At 40.2% G+C, this 26906-nt stretch overlaps 2 protein-coding genes across 2 annotated transcripts; both read left to right on the top strand.

Annotated features, from left to right (window-relative positions):
• Positions 1-1123: 1123 nt before the first annotated feature.
• On the top strand, positions 1124-2221 carry LOC128868859 (uncharacterized; the record flags this gene model as incomplete). The annotated part of the gene is made up of 3 exons (XM_054111404.1): positions 1124-1743; positions 1813-2009; positions 2071-2221. Coding segments are annotated over 3 exons (915 nt in total), but the record flags the coding sequence as incomplete, so codon positions are not given.
• Positions 2222-6334: 4113 nt separating this feature from the next.
• LOC128868862 (uncharacterized) lies at positions 6335-12834 on the top strand. Its single transcript, XM_054111407.1, has 4 exons — positions 6335-6653; positions 11717-12320; positions 12387-12583; positions 12657-12834. The coding sequence occupies exons 1-4, from the start codon at positions 6335-6337 to the stop codon at positions 12755-12757; spliced, it is 1221 nt and encodes a 406-aa protein (XP_053967382.1). The 3' UTR covers positions 12758-12834.
• The last annotated feature ends 14072 nt before the right edge of the window (positions 12835-26906 follow it).

A 26906-nucleotide genomic window follows, 5' to 3' on the forward strand; every position in this document is an offset into this window, starting at 1 on the left:
TGAAGCGAAATTTTCATTCGCGTACACCCTCTTTTGGGTGTTTAGCCCAATTCTTCTTCCTATTTGGGGCATGCGTCTTGATGTTGTTCCACAAATGGAGGGGCTTACAATTTCAAGCCGGCTCCGAACGGCAGATATTTTTATGAGGAGCTTTTTCATGGCAGAAATACAAACAGGTTTGCGATTTCCGAGGGGCAGCTGCTATTATATAATACATAGTCTTGCTAAATAAATGAAAAATAAATAAATAAAGATAGAGCTGGGTTGGACTGAGCGTATGTGTCTTTTCTCTGGCTGCAATGAGCCAAGATGCCTCAACCTTCTCCTCGTTATAGCGCTACATTCAAGGAGAAGGTGTATTGGAGTCTTCTGAGATGGATCGCAGAAATGATAAGAGTCAGGGAATCATATCCCAACCCTGTGCAGATGACTACGCAGTCTGCAATGACCTGTGGAAATGTCGGTGAGCATTCTCAGTTTATCGTTGGAGAGGATTATGAATTCTCTACATTTTTTTTGGAATAATTTGGTCGAAGTCGAGATCAACGTAGGTCTACGGTTAAGACTGAAGTAAGGAAAAGTTCGGAAAAAGTTTTTTGTTAAAATTTTTGCTAATATTTCAACTTTTTCCAAAGGTGTTATAAAGGGTGTTTAAATTTCAAAGGCCGATGTTGAATGTGAACCATACCTAAACGTCAACGACACCGTTGGACTTCTTTTTTTGGGGTTATTTGAAAAAACGGTATATATTACGTCGATAAGCCAGCAAAAATTCAAGAGCTAAAGGATGAGATAATTCGGCACATTAACGGCATAGAACCTCAATTATGCGTCAGCGTCATCGAAAATTTGAACCCTCGGATGGAGGTGTGCCGCCGAGGCCGCGGCGGCCATTTGGCCGATATTTTGTTTCGTACGTAATTGACCAATATTATCATAATAAAGAGAATTGATAATATTTTCCTAAAAAAATTCTATTTTATTTAAAATCGACACCGCCTCTTAAAACTTAACCACCCTTTATTATAATTTAATCATAAATTAGCTTCTCCAACACTAGCATCTTTTTGATGAGCATTTTATGTAAAATCATTAAAATGCCTTCTACTTATTTCTTCACTCCCCAGCAAACTTGCAATGTGGCCAAACATCACGCATGAAGCGAGCTGTTCTTCGCAGTCCCACCCAAACCCTCTCAATGTCCACATGCCAGAACACAATTCGCCGATATAGCATGAATGTTTGCCAATTACTAATCAAATTCCAACACTTCGAGTTGCAACAACCGACCATGGATGCGCTCATGAACACTCTGACCTGTACGGACTCATTTACGGCGGGCCGCTTCAAATTATGTGGCGATAATAGCGGCCAACATATCTACTTGCCATTCACGGCAGACAGCACAGTGCTAAGCTTTAATTTACCTTCGAATTCTGCGCAATCTAGTTGGCATTTGATTGTCGAGCAACTCGAGTGCCCACCTGCTGGCAGTCACCTCGGCGATGGATTGCCGCCACTCATCAGTGGCGTGGTGAATAATCTGCTCGATATGCGTAACCTTTTTTCGCGATTCATCAATGACTTAGATTTGCTGGCGCCCATCGGTTGTGACCAATACTATACACAACCATCAGGAGTTATAAAGAGCTTCAACTATCGCGATGGCATTAGCACACATTATATGACCCATCTCAAGTATACGATTTGTATAAAGTCCACAAAAGGCGCCAACGAGATCGAGTAAGAAAGAAATTAATATTTCAAGTTTGAGTTGAAGTGCAGGTGTTTTTTTGCTTTAACTTTATTTAGATATACCGTAAAGAAGTTTTCAATGTCGTCCGAGTTGTCTTTCGAATACTATAATGACGCCTGCCATCCGGCCATATCCACGGAGGGACGCCAAAGCGACTACCTGATGATACCAAACTCGTACTTCGCAGATAACAGAGCACATCAGCCAACGTATTTTTGTGGTCTAGGCCTCACTGCGGGTCAAGTTTTAGTGGGTAAGATGTTGAGATGCTGGTGAATTGCGTGTTTGTTAAAATCTGTTTCTCGTTGTTTCAGGATCAGGCCCGTTCATTATGTATTTTGCCAGCGATGAGCATTGGCAGGAAGTGGAAACGGGCTTCCACATTGAATATCGCATTAAAACTGCGCTTTGATACTTCGGACTTTGTTACTCTGTGAACCGCGAATTAATTGAATAAAAGTCGTTAAAGTGACTTAAATGTCTAAAATTTCTTTTTATTTCGAAAAAAGTCTTCGAATAGAAACGAGCAAAGGCGAATTTGAGTGCCTCCAAATTTTTTTCAGTTTAGTAAAGTCGTTTCAAGCCTAAGCAGGCAATATACTCGTAAAAGCTATTCCTTGTCAAGTTTTTTGATGTTCACACCCTTCTCAAGGGCATTCCACCATATTGCAATACGATTGTTTTGGAATATTTTTGATCGAGCAGAATTTAGCAATCTCTGTGAAGTGTGCATCGGGTCGTTGTCGGGTTGAAAAATAAATTTTTCACCCAGACCCAGTTGATTTGCACTTTCTCGTAATTTATTTTTTTTAATATTAATATACTCATATTTGTTCATTATCGATGCTATAAACGGCATTTTACCAACGCCGAGTTTGCAATACACCCCCACGCCATCGCCCCTCCAGCACCGTGCTTTACTGTAGGCTCCAGGGTTTGCTTATCGAGTGCTGTTTCCGGTTTTCCCCACATAATGTTGCGGCCTTTTATACCAAAAATGCAAAATTGGCTTTCATCTGAGAAAATAACTGCTTTCCAAAACTAAGGTGGCTTATTTAAAAACTCCTTTGCAAAAGCTGTTCGCTTAAGTCGATTTACTCTTGATATGAAAGGTTTTTTCGTGAGACTCAGCCTTCTTAAGAATTTTTCGTATTGCATTCGGACATATATACTTATGGAACTTTTCTTTGCGATCTGGCTGGTCGTCATTCGTGGATTAATCCTCACAAGGTTGGTTGCTTTGCACATTTCTCTCTCCAAAAGTTGTCCGGAACGAGGCTTGGATTCGTAGGATTCTAAGATGCAAGGAAGAATTTTATCAGACCTATCGCGATTAAGATGTTAAATCATTCTAATCCATGTTAGTTCTACAAGACTTCAAACATGTCGCTCTTATTGCTAGTAGTCTAGTCCCTTGATTGCTCCTCTTTTTTTGTGTCTGAAAACGAGGCGAATGAATGGAGGACCAACGAGGTGCATCAGCCTCGTAAGATTTCCAGCCATGTAAATTGTATATGTACCTTCCGGCTTTATCAGTCTGTAAGCTTCTTTTAGTGAGAATGGTTGGGAGAAGATGGCAGATGAGTTTCCCCTTTGGAAGCTTTTTGTGACGATTGAAATCTCATCATTGCTTGGAATGAACAAAAATGTCTAGGTTGGGAAGTGAATGGCGAAGTTGAACCCAAATCAATTTCCGCGACCGGTTTCAATGTTTCACTCTACTTCTAAGAGGGCGGTTTAACAAGCACCCGTTTTTGGTGACAGAGGGAGTACCGGAGAGAAGTGGACATTAGCGTGTGCTGCCATCTATCAAATGACGGCAAAACAAATTTCAGACTGGTTGATAGGTTAGTTTGGATTTGGCAGCTATTCGCGTAAGACATGTTTCGTGATGTTTCCTGAGATGGAAAAAGTGCAGTATCGTTCGGTAATTTGGTTTTTGTTTTTGGATGGGGAAAAAATGCGAGGAGAAAAAGCAAAGTTGGATGCTGTCTATAGGGACGCTTTGCCATCTATGACCAAAGTTGGATATTGGTTCAACGAATTTAACGTGCGCGAACATCGTTTTTTAATGAGGAGCGCTCAGAACGCCCGACAGACGTACCGAAGAAATCATTCAAAAAGTCCACGACATGATTCTCGCTGAACGACGAACGAAAGTGCGCGAAGTAACAAAGGCCTTAGGTGGGTCGACCGGAACGGCAATTAATATTTTAATTTTTATTTAAGTTGGCGATGAACAAATTGTTGGCCCGATGTATGTATGTCAAAATTGGTCACAGTGGACAACAAGCGGATGCGGCTGTTAACTTCGAAGTAGTGTTTGAAGCAATTTTGAGCTAGATCCGAAGAATTTTTTGCATCAAATTGTCACCGTTGATGAAACCTGGATTCATCATTACACACCAGAAACTAAGCAACAATCAAAGCAATGGATTTCTGCCGGTGAATCTGCTCCAAAGAAGGCGAAGAAAGTCCCATCGGGCGCAAAGCTCATGGCGACGATTTTTTGGAATGAGAACGGCGTCATCCTAATGGATTTTTTAGAAAATGGAAGAACGATAACTGGGCAATACGGCAGTGAGTTCTTGGACCGTTTTCACAAAAAATTGAAGGAGACACGGCCACTTTCGGCGGAAAAGAAGGTGCTGTTTCACCACGTTGATGCACCAGCACATTCATCCGGAGTTGTAGCCGCCAAACTGCATAAATTGCTTCACCCGTACCGCATCACCCGTACCGCATCCCCCGTACCGCATCCCCGGTACCGCATCCCCCGTATTCACCCGATCTGGCTCCCTGCAACTTTTTCTTGTTCCCTAACATGAAGAAATGGCTCGCTGGGAAAAAATGTCGTTCAAACGAGGAATCCATCGCCGATATTTTGGAGAGTTCGACAAATCCTATTCTTTGGAGGTGTTCAAAAAGGGCCAAACTGTTGGGAGAAGTATATATATATGGCGCGTACACCCTTTTCGGGGTGTTTGGCCGAGCTCCTCCCTACAGTTTCAATCCGATTCCGAACGGCAAATATTTTTTATGAGGAGCTTTTTCATGGCAGAAATGCACTCGGAGGTTTTTCATTGCCTGCTGAGGGAAGGCCGGTATTAGAAATAACTTTTTCTTCATTTTGGTGTTTCTCCGGGACTCAAACCTACGTTCTCTCTGAATTCCGAATGGAAGTCACGCACCCCATTCAGCTGCGGCGGCCGCCCAGAAGTGCATCGTTCTAAAGGGGGACTATGTTGATAAAAAAAATGAAAAAATGCTATCTTCATTTCTAACACGGATACATATTGAACCCCTCTCGTAGTTATGAAGGAGTCAGGCCACATTTTCGTTAAACAGCTGCCTGTTAGATGTTCTAAGCCTTAGGACACTCTTAGCTGCTGCGGCTTTCAAATATATGACACCTCAGTGCCACCTGAGTGGTAGAGCGGCTACCCCTTTTTGACTTCAGTGCGGCGTCGCAACTCGAAACTCGTAAGCCTTTTACGTCGGCTGCCCAAATTCTGCTTGCTTTGTCTAGCGCGAATATTCCATGGGAATTAAATGCTTACACAGCCAACTATACTTCATTCTCATAGAGTAAAACCAATATTTGGCTAACATATGAACATGCAAACATTGCCTAATTTAGAAATTCCAACTAACAGAATTTTTGACCAAAAACAAAGCGAAACAAATTAGTGGGTTAAATCATGCAAGTCAACGAGTGTGAAATAATTAAAGAAGAAAGTCGAACGAACGTCGGCTGGATGTGCCAGCTACGGTTGATTGAGCCAGGCACAAATTCATTGCTCCAATAGAGGCTACAACATTAAAAAAAATGTTGTGTAAATAAAAAAGAAATTTTTACAAACTAAATATGCGCTTTGAAACTAATGCCAACTTTTAATTCGGCGTATTTTTGGCGAGTTTGCATATTACTTTCAAGCACTTAAACGCTTGCAAATATTTACACATGACAAAGGTAGCCGTAGAACGGAGCACGTTGTTTGTGCAAACAGGCGGAAGACTCAAGTGCGCGCAAGCTAGCGCAAGAGCTTTCGACGTTATTGCTTTATGTTTTTGTTTTTGTTTCTTTGTAGAGATTCACTACGAACACCACTGCTCGGGTGCTCAGCAGTTGGCTCGAATCAGCGAACGCTTGATTGGTGAAACGAACTATCCCATCAGAATCAATGCATGGCTTCTAATGCGCTGAGTGATCGATCGGGTGTGTGTGCGGTCTGCGCTACAGCAAATCTATAAAACGAACGCTTCGGCTCACTAACGTCACAGTTTGCGATGCGTGCGCGTGCGTTGTACGAGTGATAGTGGGCGTTAGACGACTGAATGAGAGTGCATACATACATACACACAAATTTGAAGCTTACAACAGATATTGGCGAAGGAAAGGAAGTGAAATTCTATGTAGAAAAGAGTGAACACTTATATAAAAATTTTGTCGCGCAAAGTTAAAATATAATAAAATCCTGAAAAGTATATTACTAAATAAAAAAATACAAAAAAAAGAAGAAGTATAAAAAAAATATTTTTTAATTAATAAGCAATAATAGAAATCCTAAAAAAAACATGCACCTGCCACCCTGCGGTTCTGCGCTTTTGCACCAAATATTGTTATTAGTATTGATTTTCGCTCGCAACGTACTCTGTGCCGTGTGGAGTGATAATATCCTGTACAGCAACGCTAATGTCAGCTATGTTTATTCGAATACACCCTACGAAGAACCAGAAGAGTCGCGCATGTTTCGCGAATCTCGCCACAGCTCAGTAGCCGCCGCCTGCACCACAAACGAGGGCACATCGGGCACCTGCCTAACGCGCTTCAATTGCATGCGTCAAGGCGGCACGGCGAAAGGATTCTGTAGTACCTATGGCGTATGTTGTGAAAGTGAGTGAGATGCCAATAAATGGGCGAGTGGAAAACAAAAAATAAAACCAATTAAGACTTCTTGAAAGGATCACATAAAAACACGTTGCTCTCTTCATTAGCTTTTATGTTTCCACTAGTCGTGATTGGCTTCTGGTTTTTTCATGATGACATGCGTATATTTCCCCCAAATGTGCTACTTTTGTTTGTTAAAGTAGTTGCAGCGCTAAAAATGCACCTCAGCTAAAAATATGATTTTTTTCGGAAAAATGTGATCTTCAATCGTCCATTCGATCGAGCGAAAAGCGACAGATTTTGCAAAAGTTTAAACTTAACATAAATTGTTGACTCATCATGGATGTTATTTTAGCCGTCAATGTTAAAAAATAGTTTGCTCAAACTTCAAGCGCTCGACAGCCCAGCCCAGTAATTGTTTTAACTTTTCATTGATTTTATTAGGTGCGCAACTAAGTTTTATGAAAATACAACTTTATATCGCTAGCTTACTACTTTTTCCCATCTTTCTGGTATCTCTGTCGCGGTAAAACTGTTAATCTTTTGAAGCTATCTCCGGATCAAGCCATTTTTTGATGTCTTCATATGAGTGGAACTGCTGATCAGCTAGACCATAGGCCATCGATCGGCACAGGTGATAATCGGACGGCGCAATATCTGGAGAATATAGCGGGTGGGGTAGGATTTCCCATTTCAGTGTTTCCAGCTACGTTTTAACGGGTTTGGCAACGTGAGGTCACGCGTTGTCATGCTGTAGAATCACTTTTTCATGCCTCGCCGCTTCTCGCGCAGTGCTCGGCTCAACAGCATCAATTGAAGTCGATACCGAACCTCAGTGATGGTTTCGCTTGGTTTTAACAGTTCATAATAAATATCACCAACTTGGTCCTACCAAATACATAGCATAACCTTCGCAGCGTGAATATTCGGCCGAGGCGACGACGTAGAAGCATGACCGGGTAGTCCCCATGACTTTCTTTTCTTTGGATTGCTGTAATGAATCCATTTTTCATCACCCGTCACGATGCGATGAAGAAAACCTTTCCTTTTTTGCCGCTGGAGCAGTTGTTCACAGGCGAAAAAACGAACAAACGACGTTCAACATCTGTTGGTTTTAACTCATAAGGAACCCAAGTCCCCTGTTTCTGAATCATTCCCAAAGCATGCAATCGCTTGGAAATGGATTGGGGGGTAACTCCTAATACTGAAGCAAGCTCTTCTTGCGGTTGACACGGATCCGCGTTGAGCAATGCCTCCAATTCAGCGTCTTCGAAGGTTTTTGGCCTTCCTTCACGGGGCACGCGGACGGTCATCAACATTAAAATCACCGTCTTTGAAGCGACGGAACCAATATCGGCACGTTGTTTCACTTAAAGCAGCATCTCCATAAACTTTTTGTAGCTCTCGATGCGTTTCAGCCGCCGCCTTTTCCAATGAGAGAGGAAAATCAGCACTTCCCGCAAATGACGATTATTCGGCACGAAATCAGACATTTTCACAAAACCAAAGGTGTATGATGCCAAGACAAAATCACTAATGTGTAGAAGCAGTTTGTTTACCATATGTCTAAGCTTGGTTTGTGACACCTGGGTTATGTTAGAATCGACTAACATACATTGCTGGCGGCATCTATTGACAAACAGCGGGAACTTAGTTGCGTACCTAATATGTTTTCCTTCACAAAAACATGTAGGTCAAATAAATGTAGGATGTGCATGTGCAACTACTTTAAAATTGGTTGCAAAATCGTTAGAAAAAAATGTGCCGCAAGAATGAAATGAAGGGGCAAACCAGCCAAGTTCCTATGCAGCGATTCTTTTCGATTTTTCTTTGTTAGAATAAGTCACGAACAAAGGTGGGCAAAAAAGGGTGAGATCAAACTACTCTTCCATAGTAGATACCTCAGCAAATATAGATCAGTTTTATCCTAGAGATTTTCCCATAGAAGCCTTGTGTTAAAATTTGGAAACCTACAGTGCGTTTAATAAGAATAATAATAATTACAGCACAGTGACTTATTGGCAAGCTTTGACAATTTTTGCTTCACTTCATTTTAATACAATATTTTTATTATGAAATAAAAATAAAGTTGATTCTCCTACAAAAATAGTCCTGCCATAAGTTCTGTTATAAGGTAAATCGGTTATAGATATGAAATCATACTTTTTTTTAATGAAGTTAGTTTTAGTCAATCATGTAAATAATAAAAAAAATTTGAATTTTCATTCGAAATGGTCACCATCTTCTTTTATACAAGGCTTCAAACGATTCGGCCATTCAGCTATTTGCGGCACGTACGGTTTCCATGGATATTGACGTCACTGTTTGAACAAAAGATTTTTTCAGACTCGCCAAATTTCTGACCACAAACTGTAGTGCAATGGATTCAGATCTGGACTTCCAAACGGATCGGCCGATCTTCTGCGATTATGAACCGAAGAATATTGTTGTTTATGCACAGCTGGATGGTTTTTGCCTAATGTGGTTAGGGTAGGCTCGATAACATTATGATTTTGATAATTTTTTGTTTGCTAGTCAGTTGCTTTATTTTACAAAAATAAAAGCATAGCACAAATAAATCATGTTTCGACTTAACTTTAGAAAAATTTCTGAAAAAAAAAATGAATAATTGTAAAAGTTATCGCTGTTTGTGTGGAGCTCGTTTCTCCAGAAGTCCCTTGCGGTGATCATCATAAGTCCTTGGAGATTCATCTAAAATCAATCGCACAAGAGAAATAAGTTTTATGAATAGATAATTTTGTGCTTGATCGATTTTTTTTTTTTAAATTAACAATATGGTGGCCTCAGGTAATATTTTTCAGATTTTCCAGAAAAACACCGAGAATTAATTGTTTAAAAAAAATCGAAATTTTTGAAAAAAAAAAATTCTTCGATCAGGCACGAGATTTTATGTTTTTCAAAAGCAGTATAAATGTTATTTAAATCTGCCAAGCGGTTCTCAAGTTCGAGTGATCACCAGTTCAAAAAACACAGTTCTGAGAAAAAACGCATTGAAAGTTTCGCTATCGATTTATGTAGAGTTATTCGAATTATTTTACTACTTACACTGTGTCAGCCGTCATAGCAGCTTCCAAAATATCGATTTGCTGTTGCCTAACTTCTCGAGTGTTAGCGTAAGCGCGCTTACCTCGCATTTTCATATGTGCAGCATCCATTTTGCAGCTAGTTACTTGGTCTCGAATGATCTGGAGCGTCCGAGCGCCCGAGCGCCATTGTTAATTGGAAAAATATTTGCCGGATTCACTTTAAATTGCCACACAATATTTTAAAGATATTCTACTTTAAGAAAATGCAAATCCACTTTTTTGAAAATTTTGACTACTTCTAACCCCTTATGGCCTGGAGCGGAATCTTGCTGGAAGATCCAACGCTCTCCATTGCTTAGAGTACTGCTCCATAGCGTCCCCATGCCTTCTAAGCCATCCTCCTGGTACACTGTTGCTCCGGTCCCCTTTTTCGCGGAAATGGTAAGGCACTCCCCACCAAACCATTACGCAGGCTGAATGGTGGCCACACTGAAACTTTGGAACAAAATTTTTTGCGTCTTTGGAAGTTTTAGCATAGATTTTTTTGTTTCAGTTAATAAAAGCTTCTTCAACAGTGAACATTTTCTCATCTATGAAAAGAATATTTTCATAGCCATCGACCGCATGCCACCGAAGAAGCTGCTTGCCTCTGTCGAGTCAAATTTTTTCAACCGCGTTGTCAAAAGATGACCAGGCTTAATGCCGATTTTCCCAACTCTGCTGACTGTTTGAAATTCTGCCTTGAATACATTAACATAATATATTTCCTTATTCTTAATTGTTTCCATAAAAACTAAATTGCGGGTTCCGTGTTTTGCCGCGGCCGTGCTTTATCATCGGTTACAGGTGCTGTGGTTTAAGTTCCTCATTGGGCTTCCGCCAAAATATGACTTTCCCGTCACTACCGAATAGGCTAAATTTGTTCCCATCCAGGAAAATGACAACACCCCACCAAGTTGCATCATGTTTTACGTGCTCCTCAACAAAATTCAACCGCAGCTTCCTAGTTTGCTTGTTTTTTTTTCTAGCTACTCAGTCCTTATAGCCCTCTGATTTCAGGATACTTTGAATGTTTTGGGGGTTTTCATAGTTTGTTTAGGGGAAACTGGATTTGCCAAATGGACTACAATAGGAATGGAAAAGCTGTTCTAAACACCAGCATGCAGGTCTGTGGTCACTGAGTAAACACTTCTTAAGAGGAGGCTGAGCTTTTAGATTAAAAAATGCCAAAAAGCGCAGTATTCGCTGTAGGCATGAAACAACGAGTGACAGGAAATGATTTTATTTCTGCCACACAAAAACTTCTCATAAAAGACTATCGGGCGTTCGGAGGCTGCTTAAAAGGGTTGGCCCCTCCATATGTGAAACAAGATGCAGACCACAAATGGGAGATGGAGCTTGACCAAACATCTAACAAAGGATGTACGAATAGATTATATTGCTCAAGACGGCGCAAAATTAGTCACCCTATTGACAGAGACGGAGACAGAGACAGAGACGGAGACAGAGACAGAGACAGAGACGGAGACAGAGACAGAGACAGAGACAGAGACAGAGACAGAGACAGAGACAGAGACAGAGACAGAGACAGAGACAGAGACAGAGACAGAGACAGAGACAGAGACAGAGACAGAGACAGAGACAGAGACGGAGACAGAGACAGAGACAGAGACAGAGACAGAGACAGAGACAGAGACAGAGACAGAGACAGAGACAGAGACAGAGACAGAGACAGAGACAGAGACAGAGACAGAGACAGAGACAGAGACAGAGACAGAGACAAAGACAAAGACAGAGACAGAGACAGAGACAGAGACAGAGACAGAGACAGAGACAGAGACAGAGACAGAGACAGACACAGAGACAGACACAGAGACAGAGACAGAGACAGAGACAGAGATGTTCCCATGTCAAGTGAAGCTGGCGTGAAATATAACTTATTTTTATAGAGTGTTTTTGGATTTTAGTGCTTCAAATACCTTTTACGGAGAATTAAAAAAAAAATTTTCATATCATTTACAGCAAATATTCAATGCGGCCATATTTCGAACTTGAAGCGCACTATCATCAAAAATCCCATCCAACTGCCAACGTCATGTCAATACACCATAACACCGTACAACAACAGAGTCTGTCAAGTGCTTATCGAATTTCAACGTTTTGAGTTGCAGCAGCCCACACAAAACACAGACGCCAACACACTGATTTGTAGCGACTCCTTCACAGTCGGCGGCTATACGGTGTGTGGCGAAAATAGTGGTCAACATTTATATTTGCCATTCAATGTGGCAGCTGGCGCATCACAAATCACCTTGGAATTCAGTTTACCCACGCAATGGGCGCAATCCACCTGGTATTTGGTGGTCACACAACTGGAGTGCCCAGTACCGAAAAAGCAGGCTGGTAGTGGCATGTTGCTGCCGTTCATGGGACAAGCTAATCTGCAGGATTTGCGTACAATTTTCACAGCGAAAAACAGTGATTTGGATTTACTTGCACCACCTGGCTGTCTGCAGTATTTCAGACAACCAACTGGAACGATTAAAAGTTTCGGAAATGTCTACTATATGATGGATATGAAGTACACGATCTGTATCAAACCTTTACCGGGCACCACAATGATCGAGTAGGCATACAGAAGAGTGCGCAAACAATAAGATTTTGTTATTAAATACTGTTTTACACTTTTTAGGTATACAGTAAATAAATTCTCTCTTTCTGCGGAACAGACAAATTCATTCTACGACGAGGCGTGCCATCCAACTATTTATACAGAGGGGCGCCAAAACGACTACCTGATGATACCGGATGCGATGTTCAAAGACAATACATATTACCAGCCGACCTATTTCTGTGGCCAAGGGCTGACTAGCGGCCAGATATTAGTTGGTAGGTTAACGCTTTGCTGTGATAATTTATGAAAAATTTGGAGCTTTTTAAATCATTCTGATATTTTTTTTAGCAACCGCGCCTTACATTATGTACTTCTCTAGCGATTCACAGTGGAGCACGGAGGAGACAGGGTTCAGTATATCATATGTCGTAAAGACGACAATAAACTGATAATACGGGCTATATTTTCAGGAATAAAAACAATTTTATATTTACTATTTAAAATACATTTTTTATGGCTAACACAAAAAGCGAAAAAATAATAAAATTTGTAAAAAACAAAAAATATCGAATACAAATCGCTCGCTTGCTGGAAAAACGTTCTTACGAAAAAACTATAAAAATTGCGAAAACTGCTTCACAATTTTCCATTTGCTATGCTTTGCTAACAGAGGCTCACTTGTGGTCAAACTTTGAAAATGAGCCCCCCGGCAAACACTGTTTTTCCGTTTTCATGGATGGCTCCAGGACCGAGCACGGCTCCGGCTCTGTTGTCTACGTGGAATCCACCGGGGAAAACTACGCTTTGCTCTTGGAATGCATGCATCTGTGTTTCAAGTGGAGTTGTACGCTGTTCAAGAAGCGATGAACTTTGTTGTGGAAAACAGATGGAGAGGTAGATCTGTATGTGTCTGCACCGACAGCAAAGCTGCGCTCATGGCCTTAGCCAGCTCACCAACCACTCCAAGGGTAGTTGAGTCCTGTATATCCAAGCTGAACTAGTCAGCAGACATAATATCACGATGCTAACATGGGTCCCGGGACACGTGGGTATCGCGAGCCACAATATCTTGGACTCTTTAGCTAGGATGTATTCCCTTCTGCAGCTTTCAAAGCCACGGTTAGCAAACGGGTTACTTCAACCCTCAAGTGAGGCTGGCAGACTGAGAGAGGCTGCAGATGGGCAAAACTGATATTACCTGTCATGATCGCCTGACTGCGGCAGATTCTCCTATCATTGGTCTGTTGACGGGCCATTTTCTATGGGTGAAGGTAGGCATCTCAGAGAGCGCACTCTGCCCAGCATGTGGAGGGAAGGATGAGATGGCGGGCCACTTTCTGTGCGTCTCCCCAGCCTTCGCGCGAAACAGGCTTGTGGTCTTTGGCACTTTTGTGATGAGGAGTGACAACCTTGGCTCATTAGCACCACAAGATCTACTCAGATGCCTTCGAAAGTCGGATAGACTTAAAGAAAATTGAAAGGGGAACCCAAGTGTAGTACAATGGACTTTATGTTGGATGAGTGCTGTATCTGCTAGTTGTCTCGACAAAAAAGAAAATGCCTCGCTAAGTAAAAGTAAGGGCATTTCAAATTGGTCGAAAAAATTTTGTTCAAAAATCCTAGAGAAAGCAATTTTCGAGCGATTTTCATAATTGTTCTTTTTTTAACGCTCTTAAATGATTTTGCAAGAATGCGTTTAGGCGTAAGTTTCAATTTTTTTAGTATTACATCAAAAAATTTAGAAAAATTTTAAAACCGAAAAATTGTATGCATTGACATTCGGTTTGGAGTTCTTTTTTTGCAGTTCTAATCAACGGTAAAACATCACAGCAAGTACCCAAATTTCCCATCCATCTTAAGGGGTGAAATCATCCACTAACTGCCTGAGAACCTAAATACTTTTTTTTTTTCATAGAGAAAACTAGAATATTCACTGGAACAATTAAAAAAAATTTATACTAAAGTTTTTGGGCTTGCTGATGCAGAATTCCTTGTCATTTTGTTTTTGCGGGATCAATCCTAGCCCCTTATTTCTTACCGTTGATTCCAAGGCAACTAATAGTCGTGAGATCGGCGAAACCACCACTGAATTAGAATGAAATTCTTTCCAAATACGAAAGTCAGTTGGGAGTTTGGATAAAATTCACATTTTCTTCACTTCACATTTCTTAATAGTCGATTGCGTTAGAGTATCTTATAAGACAACTCTTAATGTTTGCCTGTTCCGCTATAAACAAAAAACAAATTAATAAAAAAATAAAAAAAATAAAAAAATTGGTCGAAAAATTCCCACTGTGTGACGGTTATATCTGCAAACTTATCTAATTTTTTTTGGTTATGATGTTCTTCCAGCAAACAAACGAATTGTGATTATGTACTTATAGAACAGTTTTTGCGAAAGCAGATTGTGTGATTGATTATTATTGTAAACTATACCACTCTTTATGCTTTCCTTGTTCACTCCACTCGGGAGCGTAGGGCCTCGACAAGACTCAGTCTTGCGTTGGTATCGTTAATCTATTCTTGATTTCTGACAGCGTAGGTGATTATCCTACCACTACAAGTCCTAAATAGTGGGAATGCCCGCCTGTCGTTGCATAGGAACAACGCCTTCTTACTTCATGGAGCGCCTTCTGTGTTTCACATTTCTCTGTCAGAAGGATCGCACAGATGGTTGAGGACTTCGCTAAATTTTGGTGGGCCTGCGCTATTACCGCGGCAGCCCGCTTCCTCTTGCTGGCGCCATTGATGCAATGTGTTACTGTGTCTTTTTCTTTGTTTTTTTTTTCTTGTTTTAGCAGCCACAATGCAAGTAATGCGCTGACTTTTGTGCGGGAGTAAGGATTGGATGGATAGTGGTTTTTTGGGGTTATACCATTTATGGAACGAATAATTTTCAAAACGAAAAACAATGCAACCCACAACTTATTAATATCACATCTATGACTCTGTGTACCTCAGTTACTATCATAGCTAATATTCGCTAAGTACTTAACTGCAGTTAAAAACTCCGCGAAGCATCAGAAATATCAAATAAATGCCCATCGTAATAGAGTCAATTCAAACAGCCGATTATCATTTCGGTTTTGTTAATAATTTATGGTCATTAAAGCAGACAGAGTTTATCACAGCGCGCCAGTCACTTCTTCCTCCTGTTAACCGGTGCCAGTTGCGCACACCAAGTGAAGCCAAGTCCTTCTCCAGCTGATCTTTCTAACGCAGAAGAGGCCTATCTCGTCATCTGTTGCCATCGAATACTTTCAAAGCCGGAACGTTTGTATCCTTTCTGACGACATGACCCAACAAAGCCGCTGGATCTTTATTTGCTGCGCTGTGTCTATGTCGTTGTAAAGCTCATACAGCTCATCGTTCCATCGCCTGCGATATTCGCCGTTGCCAACGTGCAAAGGTCCAAAAATCTTCCGCAGAATCTTTCTCTTAAACGCTCCAGGCGACGCCTCATCGGTTATTGTCATCGTCCAAGCTTCTATGCCATACGTTAGGACGGGCATGATGAGAGCCTTATAAAGTGTTAATTCTATTCATCGGGAGAGGACTTTACTACTCAATTGCCTACTTCGCCCAAAGTAGCACTTGTTCGCAAGAGGGATTCTACGTTGGATTTCAAGGCTGACATTGTTATCGGTGTTAATGCTGGTTCGTAAATAAACGAACTCCCTTACAACCTCGAAATTTTAGCTGTCAACAACAGTGACGTGCGTATCGATACGGAAGGTAGTCGATGTTTGATGACAGAAGGTGCTTTGCCTTGTCCTCGTTCACAACCAGATCCATTCGCTTTGCTTCTTTATCCAGTATTGAAAAGGCGGGACAAACCGCGCCTTTGAGAGGGTCGATGATAATAACCTTTTGTGGACGTATTAAATTTGGACATGAGTGTCGCACCGGTCGACATTCATTTCCGTTGAAAGAGCAGTGATACAAAGCATGTCAGATTATGAAGGATAAACAAGATTCATAAATTTTTTTTAATAAATACTGTTTGAATGTTATACTGTTAATATAGTTCTTTCTTGTGGTATCCGAGGGTAGTCATACGGCTCTGTAAAAAAGCTTTGGTGGCTGAGAGTAGACATACAATCGCAGAGGGTCAATATCGCCAGCAAACATACACTCTATATCACTACATATTATAAAACAAAGTCGCTTTTTCTGTCCCTATGTCCCCGTATACGCTTAAATCTTTAAAACTACGCAACGGATTTTGATGCGGTTTTTTTTTAAAGATAGATTGATTGAAGAGGAAGGTTTATATCTATATAATGTGAAGAAATATATAAAGGGGGCGTGGCAATCGGTCAAAATGTGGCAAAAAAACATAATTTTTTTGTTTTCACGGCCATAAATCATAAACAAATCAACCAATTAAAATGAAATTTTCTTAGAGTTTAACTTTGAAATATTTACTTTCGTTCTGCACCAAAAAAAAACTGATATATTTATTATTTAACCAAAATTGTTTAAACAAAAGCAGCTCTTTTTCCAAAAAAAGCTGTTTGTGTGTGTGTTCGCTGTCAACCGAATGAAGCAACAGGCGTTAAGCGATAATCTCACCACACCTCATTAATGTTGAATTACATAGTATGGTGACGTATGTATGTATGTATTTACGAATCACTCGCATTATTTCATTTCGGACGTATGTACATATGTATCTATGTATGTACTGAATTCCATGTAATTATATGCACATACAATTTTACAGCGAAATAAAACGCTATTTTCACGTTCTATATTAGTAATTCCCACATAATTAACACGTTCCCTGTCTGCTGAGCCACATATGGTTCAGGAAACGTGCGCCTGATAAGCACTGATACGTTCCTGAGCCATATGTGCGTCAGGGGGTATATAAACCACATGTGTTTCATGAACGTGCAGACGCAAAAATGTCCCTCTACGCTCATGGACCATATGTGTTTCAGGTAGAAATACCCTACATCCGTTTTTTTTAATTATTATCTATACTAATATTATAAAGAGGAAAACTTTGTTTGTTTGTAATGAATAGGCTCAAAAACTACTGGACCGATTTTAAAAATTCTTTCACCATTCGAAAGCTACATCATTCACGAGTAACATGGATTATATTTTATTTTGGAAATAGGGCTCGAGATATAGGTCAAAATGTGGACCCGGGTAACCTTCGGATGTGTATGTCCAATATGGGTATCAAATGGAAGCTGTTGGTGAATGCTTTAGTCCAGAGTATCTTTCAAGCCGCTCCGTGACTAGGGTCTCGAGATAGAGACCAAAACGTGGACCCTAGAATGTGTTTGTACAATATGGATATCAAATTGAAGCTGTTGGTGAATGCTTCAGTACAGAGTATTTTTCATGCCGCTCCGTGACTGGGGTCTCGAGATATAGGTCAAAACGTGGACCCGGGTAACCTTTGGTTGTGTATGTACAATATGGGTATCAAATGGAAGCTGTTGGTGAATGCTTTAGTTCAGAGTATTTCCATCCGCTCCGTGACTAGGGTCTCGAGAAAGAAACCAAAACGTGGACCCTAGAATGTGTTTGTACAATATGGGTATCAAATGAAAGCTGTTGATAAGTGCTTTAATAGGGGGTAATTTACATACCTATTGATGACTAGGGTCTGGAAATATATGCCAAAACGTGGACCCGCCGTGTCTTTGCAGCGAATTAAACCAAACTTACACACATTGTTAAGGAGGTATTGAAGATGGTTTCCGTATAGTTTGGATACCTATTGGTAGATAGGGTCTCGAGATATAGGTTAAAACGTGGACGAATGGAGGCTGTTGGTGAATGCTTTAGTTCAGAGTATTTCCATCCGCTCCGTGACTAGGGTCTCGAGATAGAGACCAAAACGTGGACCCTAGAATGTGTTTGTACAATATGGGTATCAAATGAAAGCTGTTGATAAGTGCTTTAATACGGGGTAATTTTCATACCTATTGATGACTAGGGTCTCGAAATATATGCCAAAAAGTGGACCCGCCGTGTCTTTGCACCGAATTAAACCAAACTTACGCACATTGTTAAGTAAGTATTGAAAATGGGTTTCGTAAAGTTTGGTTGTAATTCGGAGCAGTGGCAACGGGTACAGCGTTCTTTTGAACCAGCCATAATGTCGCTTACTTTTTTAACGCTTGGGGCGGGACTGAACTGTCAAATTGACAGTGTGAGTTACAATGTGTCAATATTTCTTTCTGATTTGGATGCCATAAGGAAAAAACGTAAGTGCAACATGTAAAAATTGTTTGTTATTTTTTTTGGAGTGGATTTTGGAACAGTGAATAATTTCTTACGAAATTGGAGAATTTAATGTGAAATCCGAATGAAATTATGTGTTCGTGGAAAAAAAAATTTTTTTCGTTTTTTTTTTTGAAAAATATAAATGGATAATGGTTAAAAAAGCTCCAATGCTTAATAAAACATATAAATTGAAGCGAAAAATTCATGGATGATCACAAAAAAGACGATTGTTTATTCATATGCGTTGATTTGAAATTTAAAAACAATTTCTTTTTTCCTGGTTTTCAATTTATATTTTATATTTACTCAAAAACAAATAGAAAAACAAAAAATATTGTTTATGCCAAAGCGCTTGAATAAAGAATAAATAAATAAATAATATGAAAATCATATATTTTCTGTTCTAAACCATATCTATTCTATTTTAGTGTGCCCAGCGAAGGGGCCGGGTTTGCTAGTATATTATAAAATGGTGCCCGAGCGATTGAATTTCGCGGCGCGTTCAATATTTTTCAGCATCAGGTTAGAGAAGTCACCCGATAAGGAGCCATCTTGCTGGAAACCTCGTTTGACATCAAACGCCTTCGAGAGATTCTTTCCAATTTTGAATTAGAGCCCACTATATTTGTATAAATTAATATTCTCCAGTCCTGTTGCGGGTGAAGATTAGGTTGAGAGGCGAACTGTGCCTCTTATTGCTGGCCTCGGGCTCAGACAATAAAACAAATTATTTAACGGCCAAGTGCCGGAGTGGATATTTATTTAAGCGACTTATTGGAAGAGCGCTGTATTCCAAACTAAATTCTTAATACATAGAATATTTCACTTAAGCTAAGCCAAAACTCGCATTACGCCACAATGTCATGGTCGGCAAGCCGACTCAGCAAAATCTTTGGCGATAACGGAAACTCTTGCAGCAAAACAAAAGTGTCCGGTTACCGTCGCTGACCATTGCAGCTATAGCGCGCTGATACAACTTATGTAATGTCGCAATTGCGAGGGCTGTTTCTTAACTTATGAAATATCCTATATTAAGTGTTATTTGTTAACTTATATAAAGATGTTTGCCAGTAAATCTACAAGGTGAAGTCCAAAATAAACAAGACTGAGCTAAAACAGAAACGACAGGAGCTTTGTTCTGATAACTTCGAGTTTATTTATTCAAAATAGTCCCCTCTGGCCTCGATACACTGTTTTGCGCGATCTAAAAGCTTTTTGAAAGAGTTTTTTAGGTCATTGATGTCGGTACCAGCTTTTTGAATGACCTCTACGGACGCAAAACGTTTTCCTTTCATGGCCAAACGCAATTTTCCGAACACGTAGTTGTCACAGGGTGCCATGTCAGGCGAATACGGTAAGTGACTTATGGTTAAAATGCGATTTCTAGTCAAAAAATTAGTCATAAGAATAGATCGATGAGATGGTGCATTATCAGCAATAAGCGCCAGCTTCCTCTTTCGCGGTATTCAGGGCGAATTCAACGAATTCGATGCAACAAATGCTTCAAAACGCCAAGATAGAAAATTGAATTGATGGTTTGGTCCATTGGCACGAACTACTTGTGGACAATTCTCATTGAATCGTAATGAGCATCGACTTGATTTTTAACTTCTCCAAACGCGATTTTTTTGGTGGTGGCTCGTCTGGGGCCTTCCATTCGGCACTTTGCCGCTTAGTTTCAGTCTCAGGTTCATGTTGGGAACACAGCATTTCATCGCCAGTTACAAAGTTGTAAAGAAAGTTCTCGTCTTCTCTCTTTAATGCGGTCTTTCGAATGTTGTATTCTGGGCAATTTTTGGTCCTCAGTTAACCTGTGTGGAATGAAACGTGCACAGACCTTTTGTGAGCCCAAATGGTCAGTTAAAATGCGATAAATTGATGTTTTGCAGATATTCTACCCCGATTCCATGAATTTCAATGATGATTTCGGTTAATTTTTGATACATTTACGAACAATTTCGTTGGAGGTTTTGGTGATTACTGATTTCGAGTGGCCCGTATATTCTTTGTCATTTATGTCCTCTCAAATAACTCTGAAACGCGTCACACAACTACTCATGAACTGTGGCACGAGATATACAATCATCGCCATAAACTTTTTTAATCAATTCAAATGTTTCGGTAAACGTTTTACCGATTTTAAAACAAAATTTGATATAAGCTCTTTGTTCGAAACTCATTTTTGTAGCGATGACACAAACATACTGACATTTTAGACGCAATAACTTCTCTTGCACTGAACCAAATTTCACCAAGCTTTTACTGGAAGTCAGCTAGGGATATAACTTCCAACGCACTAACTCATTAAAAAAATGGCGAAATGTGAGAGTCAATGTTTTAATTACTTGTTTTTGTCAAGATGCATTTTTAAAGCCACTGTGAAACAACACTAATATCACTATCACGTTAGTTACCGTTACACTATGTCAAAACGTTTAAGATGGCGCTTGACAACTCTAGAAGCGCCAAAAACCAGAAATATAAAATCCACCCTCGTATATATACCTAATATAAAGAAGATAATACTTTTCTAATTCTACTTCAAAAGACTTAATTAATGCCATCTATTTTAGGACTTTCATGATTTGTGAAGGCTCTAATTGCACTTGAAAGATCCTTGTTGCCAGATTTTTTTAAATTGTAAAAAAGATGTAACCTAGAAAACTAAGATATTTTTGAAAAAATTAAGTTTTGATTTCATTTAAAATCAAAAATAACAGAAACCAATTCATTTAGTGAAATGGGGATTTCGTAGGTGTTTCGTTTCGCCCGAACGTCGCCCTTGCTCTGTTTAGGCTGCAGTTGACATCTTCATCTGCTCCGCCGTCTGCCGTGATAGTGTAGCCGAGGTAGCAAAAGTTTTCGACAAATTCCACCGGGTTCCCGTTAACCATTATGTGCAACGAGAATTAGGCGCATGCAAATGTGGAGATACCGAAATCGACTCATCTAAAACTAGTGACTTTCGTCCCAAATTGGACTAGCCTCATTGGGTTTTGCTTATTATGAAGTATTTCATTACCTAGTAAAGTGCTGATACATTAGCTGTGTATACTTTAAGTTTGTCTATTCCACAGGACATTGCCATGTATCAGTTGGTAGTATTGAAAAAAAGTTTGCAGGCGCACTACTTCAGCTGCAAAGCAAACTACTGGTTGAAAGGCATTTCACAACTAGTTGACGTTTGACTGCAGGCCTACTACACATTCTTCCAAAAATATATTTCACTTCTGAGAATTATTGCGAAAGCAGAAAAATTCCAAAAAAAACAGGAGGCTGAGTGAATAAGTGCAAATACTTCTGAAATAAATTAGAAAAACGCATTAACTCACTTTTAGGCTGCGACATGATTATCCTTTTAGTAGTAATTAACTACTAACCACATCAAGTGTTGGTCAACTTTGTAGGGTGAGCGGGTCGGGGGTGCAGTTAATTTGGGCAGCTTTGTTGAAACGCCAAAAGAATAACGAAAGCGGGAAGGTGAGTGCAAACAAAGGAAATATTTAATTCATTGCAGATTAAGGCGATTTCTGCAAAGCATTCCAGAGGAAAAGTGTACAGAACTTCAGTGTAAAATGGCAAGCCAAAAATAAGACTTGAAACAATTAAAGCAACGGAAAACATAAGGTAAGATTGTCAAAATGTGCAGTCAGATTGTCAAAATGTTAGGTTGATAATTTAAATCACACCGTATGGTAGCCGCCTTAGCCTAGTGAGGTTTTTAGGGACTACTTAGGGGGTGGCTCCGAATTCGACAGAAATCGTTTTTTTTGTTTTTGTTTCTTTTTTTTTTGGTTAAAGCGGTCGCCCTCTACAAGTAATGCCAAGCCTTCGCGTGAACTCTCTCTCTCTCTCTTAGCTTCACAATCTGTGGTGGACTATAGCTTCATCAACAATCCTCCTCCAATTCAGTCCCTCTCTTTCCTCATTTCTTCAATTACGAACGTTCATCGCTTTTAAGTCTGTTTCTACGTCATCAAGCCAAATCTTTCTTGGTCGGCCTCTCTTTCGTCCTCCAATTGGGCTCAAAGTGAACACCCTTTTTTGGATTCGCGTGAACTACTGCCATGAAAAAGCTTCTTATGAAAACCATCTGCGGCCCCCAGACGCCATAATTGTAGGTATCTACATTTTGTAGGAAAAACTTCGTACTGGATAGGTATTTTTTAGGAAGGTTCAGTTCGTAATTGAAATGTGAAAGTATAAAAGAAAATATATCTCATGCTTTTCTATAGAAAATTAGTTACATAAAAAATAGATTTCAAGAAAATCTAGTTTAGGTACTGCAGCGCCCTCTACCGCATATCGTAGGAAGGACGAAATGGACAAATCATTTCACAAACTTCTTTACAACATTTTTTATAAAAAAAAGTGCGTGTGGCGTAGTACACATAACAGAAGCGAAACTTTCACGGCAGTCAAAGAAAGAGAGAGAGACCCGAGAGAGAATGAGAGATAGAGAGAGAGAAAGAATATATATCTAAATCAATTCACAACATTTGCAGAGAATACAAATTGACAAAATTTTAAATAAACGGAGAAAGGCCGACCGATGTAGGTAAACGCCGGACACAAACGGTGGCGCACTACTTTGAGCCTTTATCACCCGCACACACGCACGATTCCAGGACCACAGCAGTAAAAATTACCGCAAGGCAATACCAATAAATCCGACGCCGGAATGGATAGCACTTTATAGTACGCACAAGCACTAGCCAGAAAAGTAGGCACCAAGAAAAAGACAAAAAAATTGGAACCAAAAAACGCCCCAAACAGTAGGCACCAAGGCAATATAACGCGAAAAACTAGGCTCCAAAAATATATTTCCTACAAGTTTGCCCCAACAAATAAGCGTCAAAAAGTAGGCGGTGCTATTTCTCACTAAACATTAGCAACCACAAGAAAAAACTCAGGAAAATAGCTTGAAGTAAATCTAAGATATACATATGGTATATCTCTCTCTCTCCTTTTTCTCTACGTTATATCTTTTCTCTCTCGCGGAACGAAAATGCCCAAAACGTTGCATGGCCTTGAAATTTCACTCTCCATTCTCCCTCGTCCATCGACGCCTAAGAAGTTTCACACTACAACACCCTTTTTGTGTGTTCAACCGCCTTCCTCCTCCTCCTTGTGGCGCGCGTCTTGATGTTGTTCCACAAATGGGGGGACCTACAGTTTCAAGCCGACTCCGACCGGCAGATATTTTTATGAGGATCATTTTCATTACACAAATACACTCGGAGGTTTGCCATAGCCTGCCGAGGGGCGACCGCTATTAGAAAAATGTTTTTCCTTATTTTGGTGTTTCACCGCGATTTGAACCTACGTTCCCCCTGAGTTCTGAATGGTAGTCACGTAGCAACCCATTCGGCTACGGCGGCCGCCAAAATCTTGTTGCTTGAGATAAAATGACGGCAAAAAGAGTCCATAAAGAATGATGTTAGTCTCTGCTTTCCGAGGGCAACTGCTGTTCGAAAAAAGCCCGGAATAGATGATCAAAGCCACCAAGCCACCAGAAGTTAAGTATCTTGGCCTTGCCCTGGATGCCAAGCTAAACTAGAAAAGGCGTGCTGACGTAACCCTGCCCAAGGCAACAAAGGCTCTCATGATCTGCAAACGTCAAGCAGGAAAATCTTGGGGCTGTAATCCAAGAACCCTGAAATGGATGTACATCATGATAATAAGACCAATGGTGACATACGGAGCGGTCGCTTGGGCATCGAGAGTCACTCTCTCGACAGTGCGGGCAGCGCTAACTAAGCTTCAGCTCTTAGCATGCGTGTGCATCACGTGAGCGATGCAGATCTGCCTTACATCTGCGATGGAGGTGTTGCTCGAGCTGACACCGCTCCATATAGTTATTCAGCAATCAGCCCAGTGTAGGCTGCTAAATATTACCAGGGAAGACTTCGGGAGAGGAAAAGTGATGTCATCTAAAAACATGGAAGTGCTGAAGCTGCAGCTACCACTCACCCAGCTACCCAGCGACGATACCACTAAGGTCTTCAAATGCGAAAAAAAGTTCTGAATAGAACTGAACAACAAGTTGAATTGGAGTAGACATGCATTTGAAAAGAAACTCCAGAGGTGTACCCTGACTGGTACACAGATGGCTCGAATACCCCAGAAGGCATTGGCGCTGGAATTTACGGCCCCAGGACCAAACGATCTATGCCGATGGGCAGTTTTCCAAGTATCTTCCAAGCGGATATGTATGCCATTTGTCTATGTACAGAGATAAACTTAGCTAGGAAAGAGTTAATCGCCATTCTGAGCGTCAGTCAGGCGACACTCATGCCCCTATCGTCCTGTGTGATCAAATTCTCACTGGTACTTGAATGTATCGAGAAACTTAATCTACTAGGAATGCACAATGGCATCCGGCTACTATGGGGCTATGCCAGTCGAAATCCCTACCGAGAGGGTACAACCAAAAGAGCTTTAAAGAATTCATAAGCCTCCCGAATGATAACATGAGAATGCTCACGGGCATCCTCACATGCCACTGCAGACTGCGAAGTAATTTGCACATGATCGGGATTTGGTCTGCGGACGTTTCTGCGACCAGCCCCAGCAGACTCTAACGCACCTTCTCCTGGAATGCAGCGCTATACCGCGGAGAAGGTTAACATACCTTGGCCAACTGCAGCCGAAGGAAAAACACATACGCTCCATCGAACCCAGCTCTATCCTGAGTTCAGTAAGGGAACTGGGTTTGGATGAGTAGAGTGCACAAAATACCATGATGTCGAAGTGCAAATCTCATTCATGTCTCTATCTCTATCTTGTCAAGCCACCAAATCATTAGTGATTAAAATAAGAGCAAAAGATTATGAAAGGGATTGATTTGCTAGTTTACAGTACGCTTTCTGAATGCTTTGCAAAAAACGCGGAAGGCTTAATAAAGTTTACCGCGACCAGACTAAGTCACTTACACAGCATTTCGAAGCAAGTAATTTCCTTTTTTGGAACTTCTTTAGGCGGTGAATCTACTAAATAAATCAATCGGTTGAATTGATTGGCTCCGGCAATTTATTCATCTCAAGCTAAGTTGAAGATTAGGTTCCTTCCTCAAAATATGTCGCTCGCTTAGGTTTTCTCGGCAAAAATTTCTCAATCTTCATGAATCGATTTAAATCTTTAATGAGAGAAGATTTATGAAAGGCAAAATAAAAATTAAATGCACTCTGCTCAGACCTTAGCATTGAAGCGCTGCCGAAACCAAGTTAAATCGCGCACTCATTTGCATTCAAGTATTATCTCTATCGCACAAATTCAAAATCAAGCGCCAATTATTCAAAGAAAGAGGCACCGCTACTATGAATTAATGTTTGTGCCTATGTCTGTCTGCCCTAAGAACATCATCATGTTACGCAAATATGGCGGCGAAAGTGTTAATTAAAACACTTAGCGCGTATGCGTGGAACTATTCAGCCATACAAAAACCAACATACTTACGCAGCTTAGCATCTATGCACAAAGTTTGTATGTATTTACGTATGCGAGCGTGAGTGCTCTCTGTCGTAGCTAACAGAGGCACTTAACAGACAATTAACAGCTGGTCATTAGACATCCACAGATTTGGCAGATAAATAAGAAGAGCACCACACGTGTAGTATGTATGAAAATGTGCGTTGTAGTTGTTTTGGATTATTTTCATGAAATTGCGAATGTGTAATGAATTCATTGTTTTGTACATACGAGTATATTTTTTTAACCACTAGACGCTCGTGTTTTTTTTGACAAAAATGTAACCAAATAATAAAAGTAATTAAAAATAAAACAAAATAGTGTTTTATGTATTATTTCAACATTAAATATGAATAAAAAATATAAATAAAATAACTAATAAAAAGTAGTAGATGGATTTTGGTGCACGTGGTAAACATGGCTCCAAACATAAGCTAACTCCATAATTTTGACTTCATAAAATATAAGACAAGAAACCATATGAAGATGCCGGTACAAATGTCGAGTAGCGATTGGCAAGGACGATTTTTTCAAGTGTTGTAAGTATTAGAAACATTTCGAAGCAAGCACTTGGGTTGGTGCGTTATAGCATGTCCACCGCACGCGAGCGCTGTTCATTCAAAATTATTGAGCGGCTAAGCTAATAAACGAGGGGAGTTCAATAAGTACTCGTGTAAGAAATTAAGACACCATATTTTTCAGACATTTTTATTTTTAAACATAGTCCCCTTTTAGATATACAGTGGCCGACATAGCTATGAATACCCCTTGAAGAAACATTTTGTTATGGAAATAAGTCCGTAAGCTGCTCCTCGAATTTAAGATTGTACACATTATTTTCCTAAGTGTGAGATAGCAAACCAGCGCCGTTAAAAATGT

This window comes from Anastrepha ludens, chromosome 6 (genome assembly GCF_028408465.1).
Source record: "Anastrepha ludens isolate Willacy chromosome 6, idAnaLude1.1, whole genome shotgun sequence".
Lineage (NCBI taxonomy): Eukaryota > Metazoa > Arthropoda > Insecta > Diptera > Tephritidae > Anastrepha > Anastrepha ludens.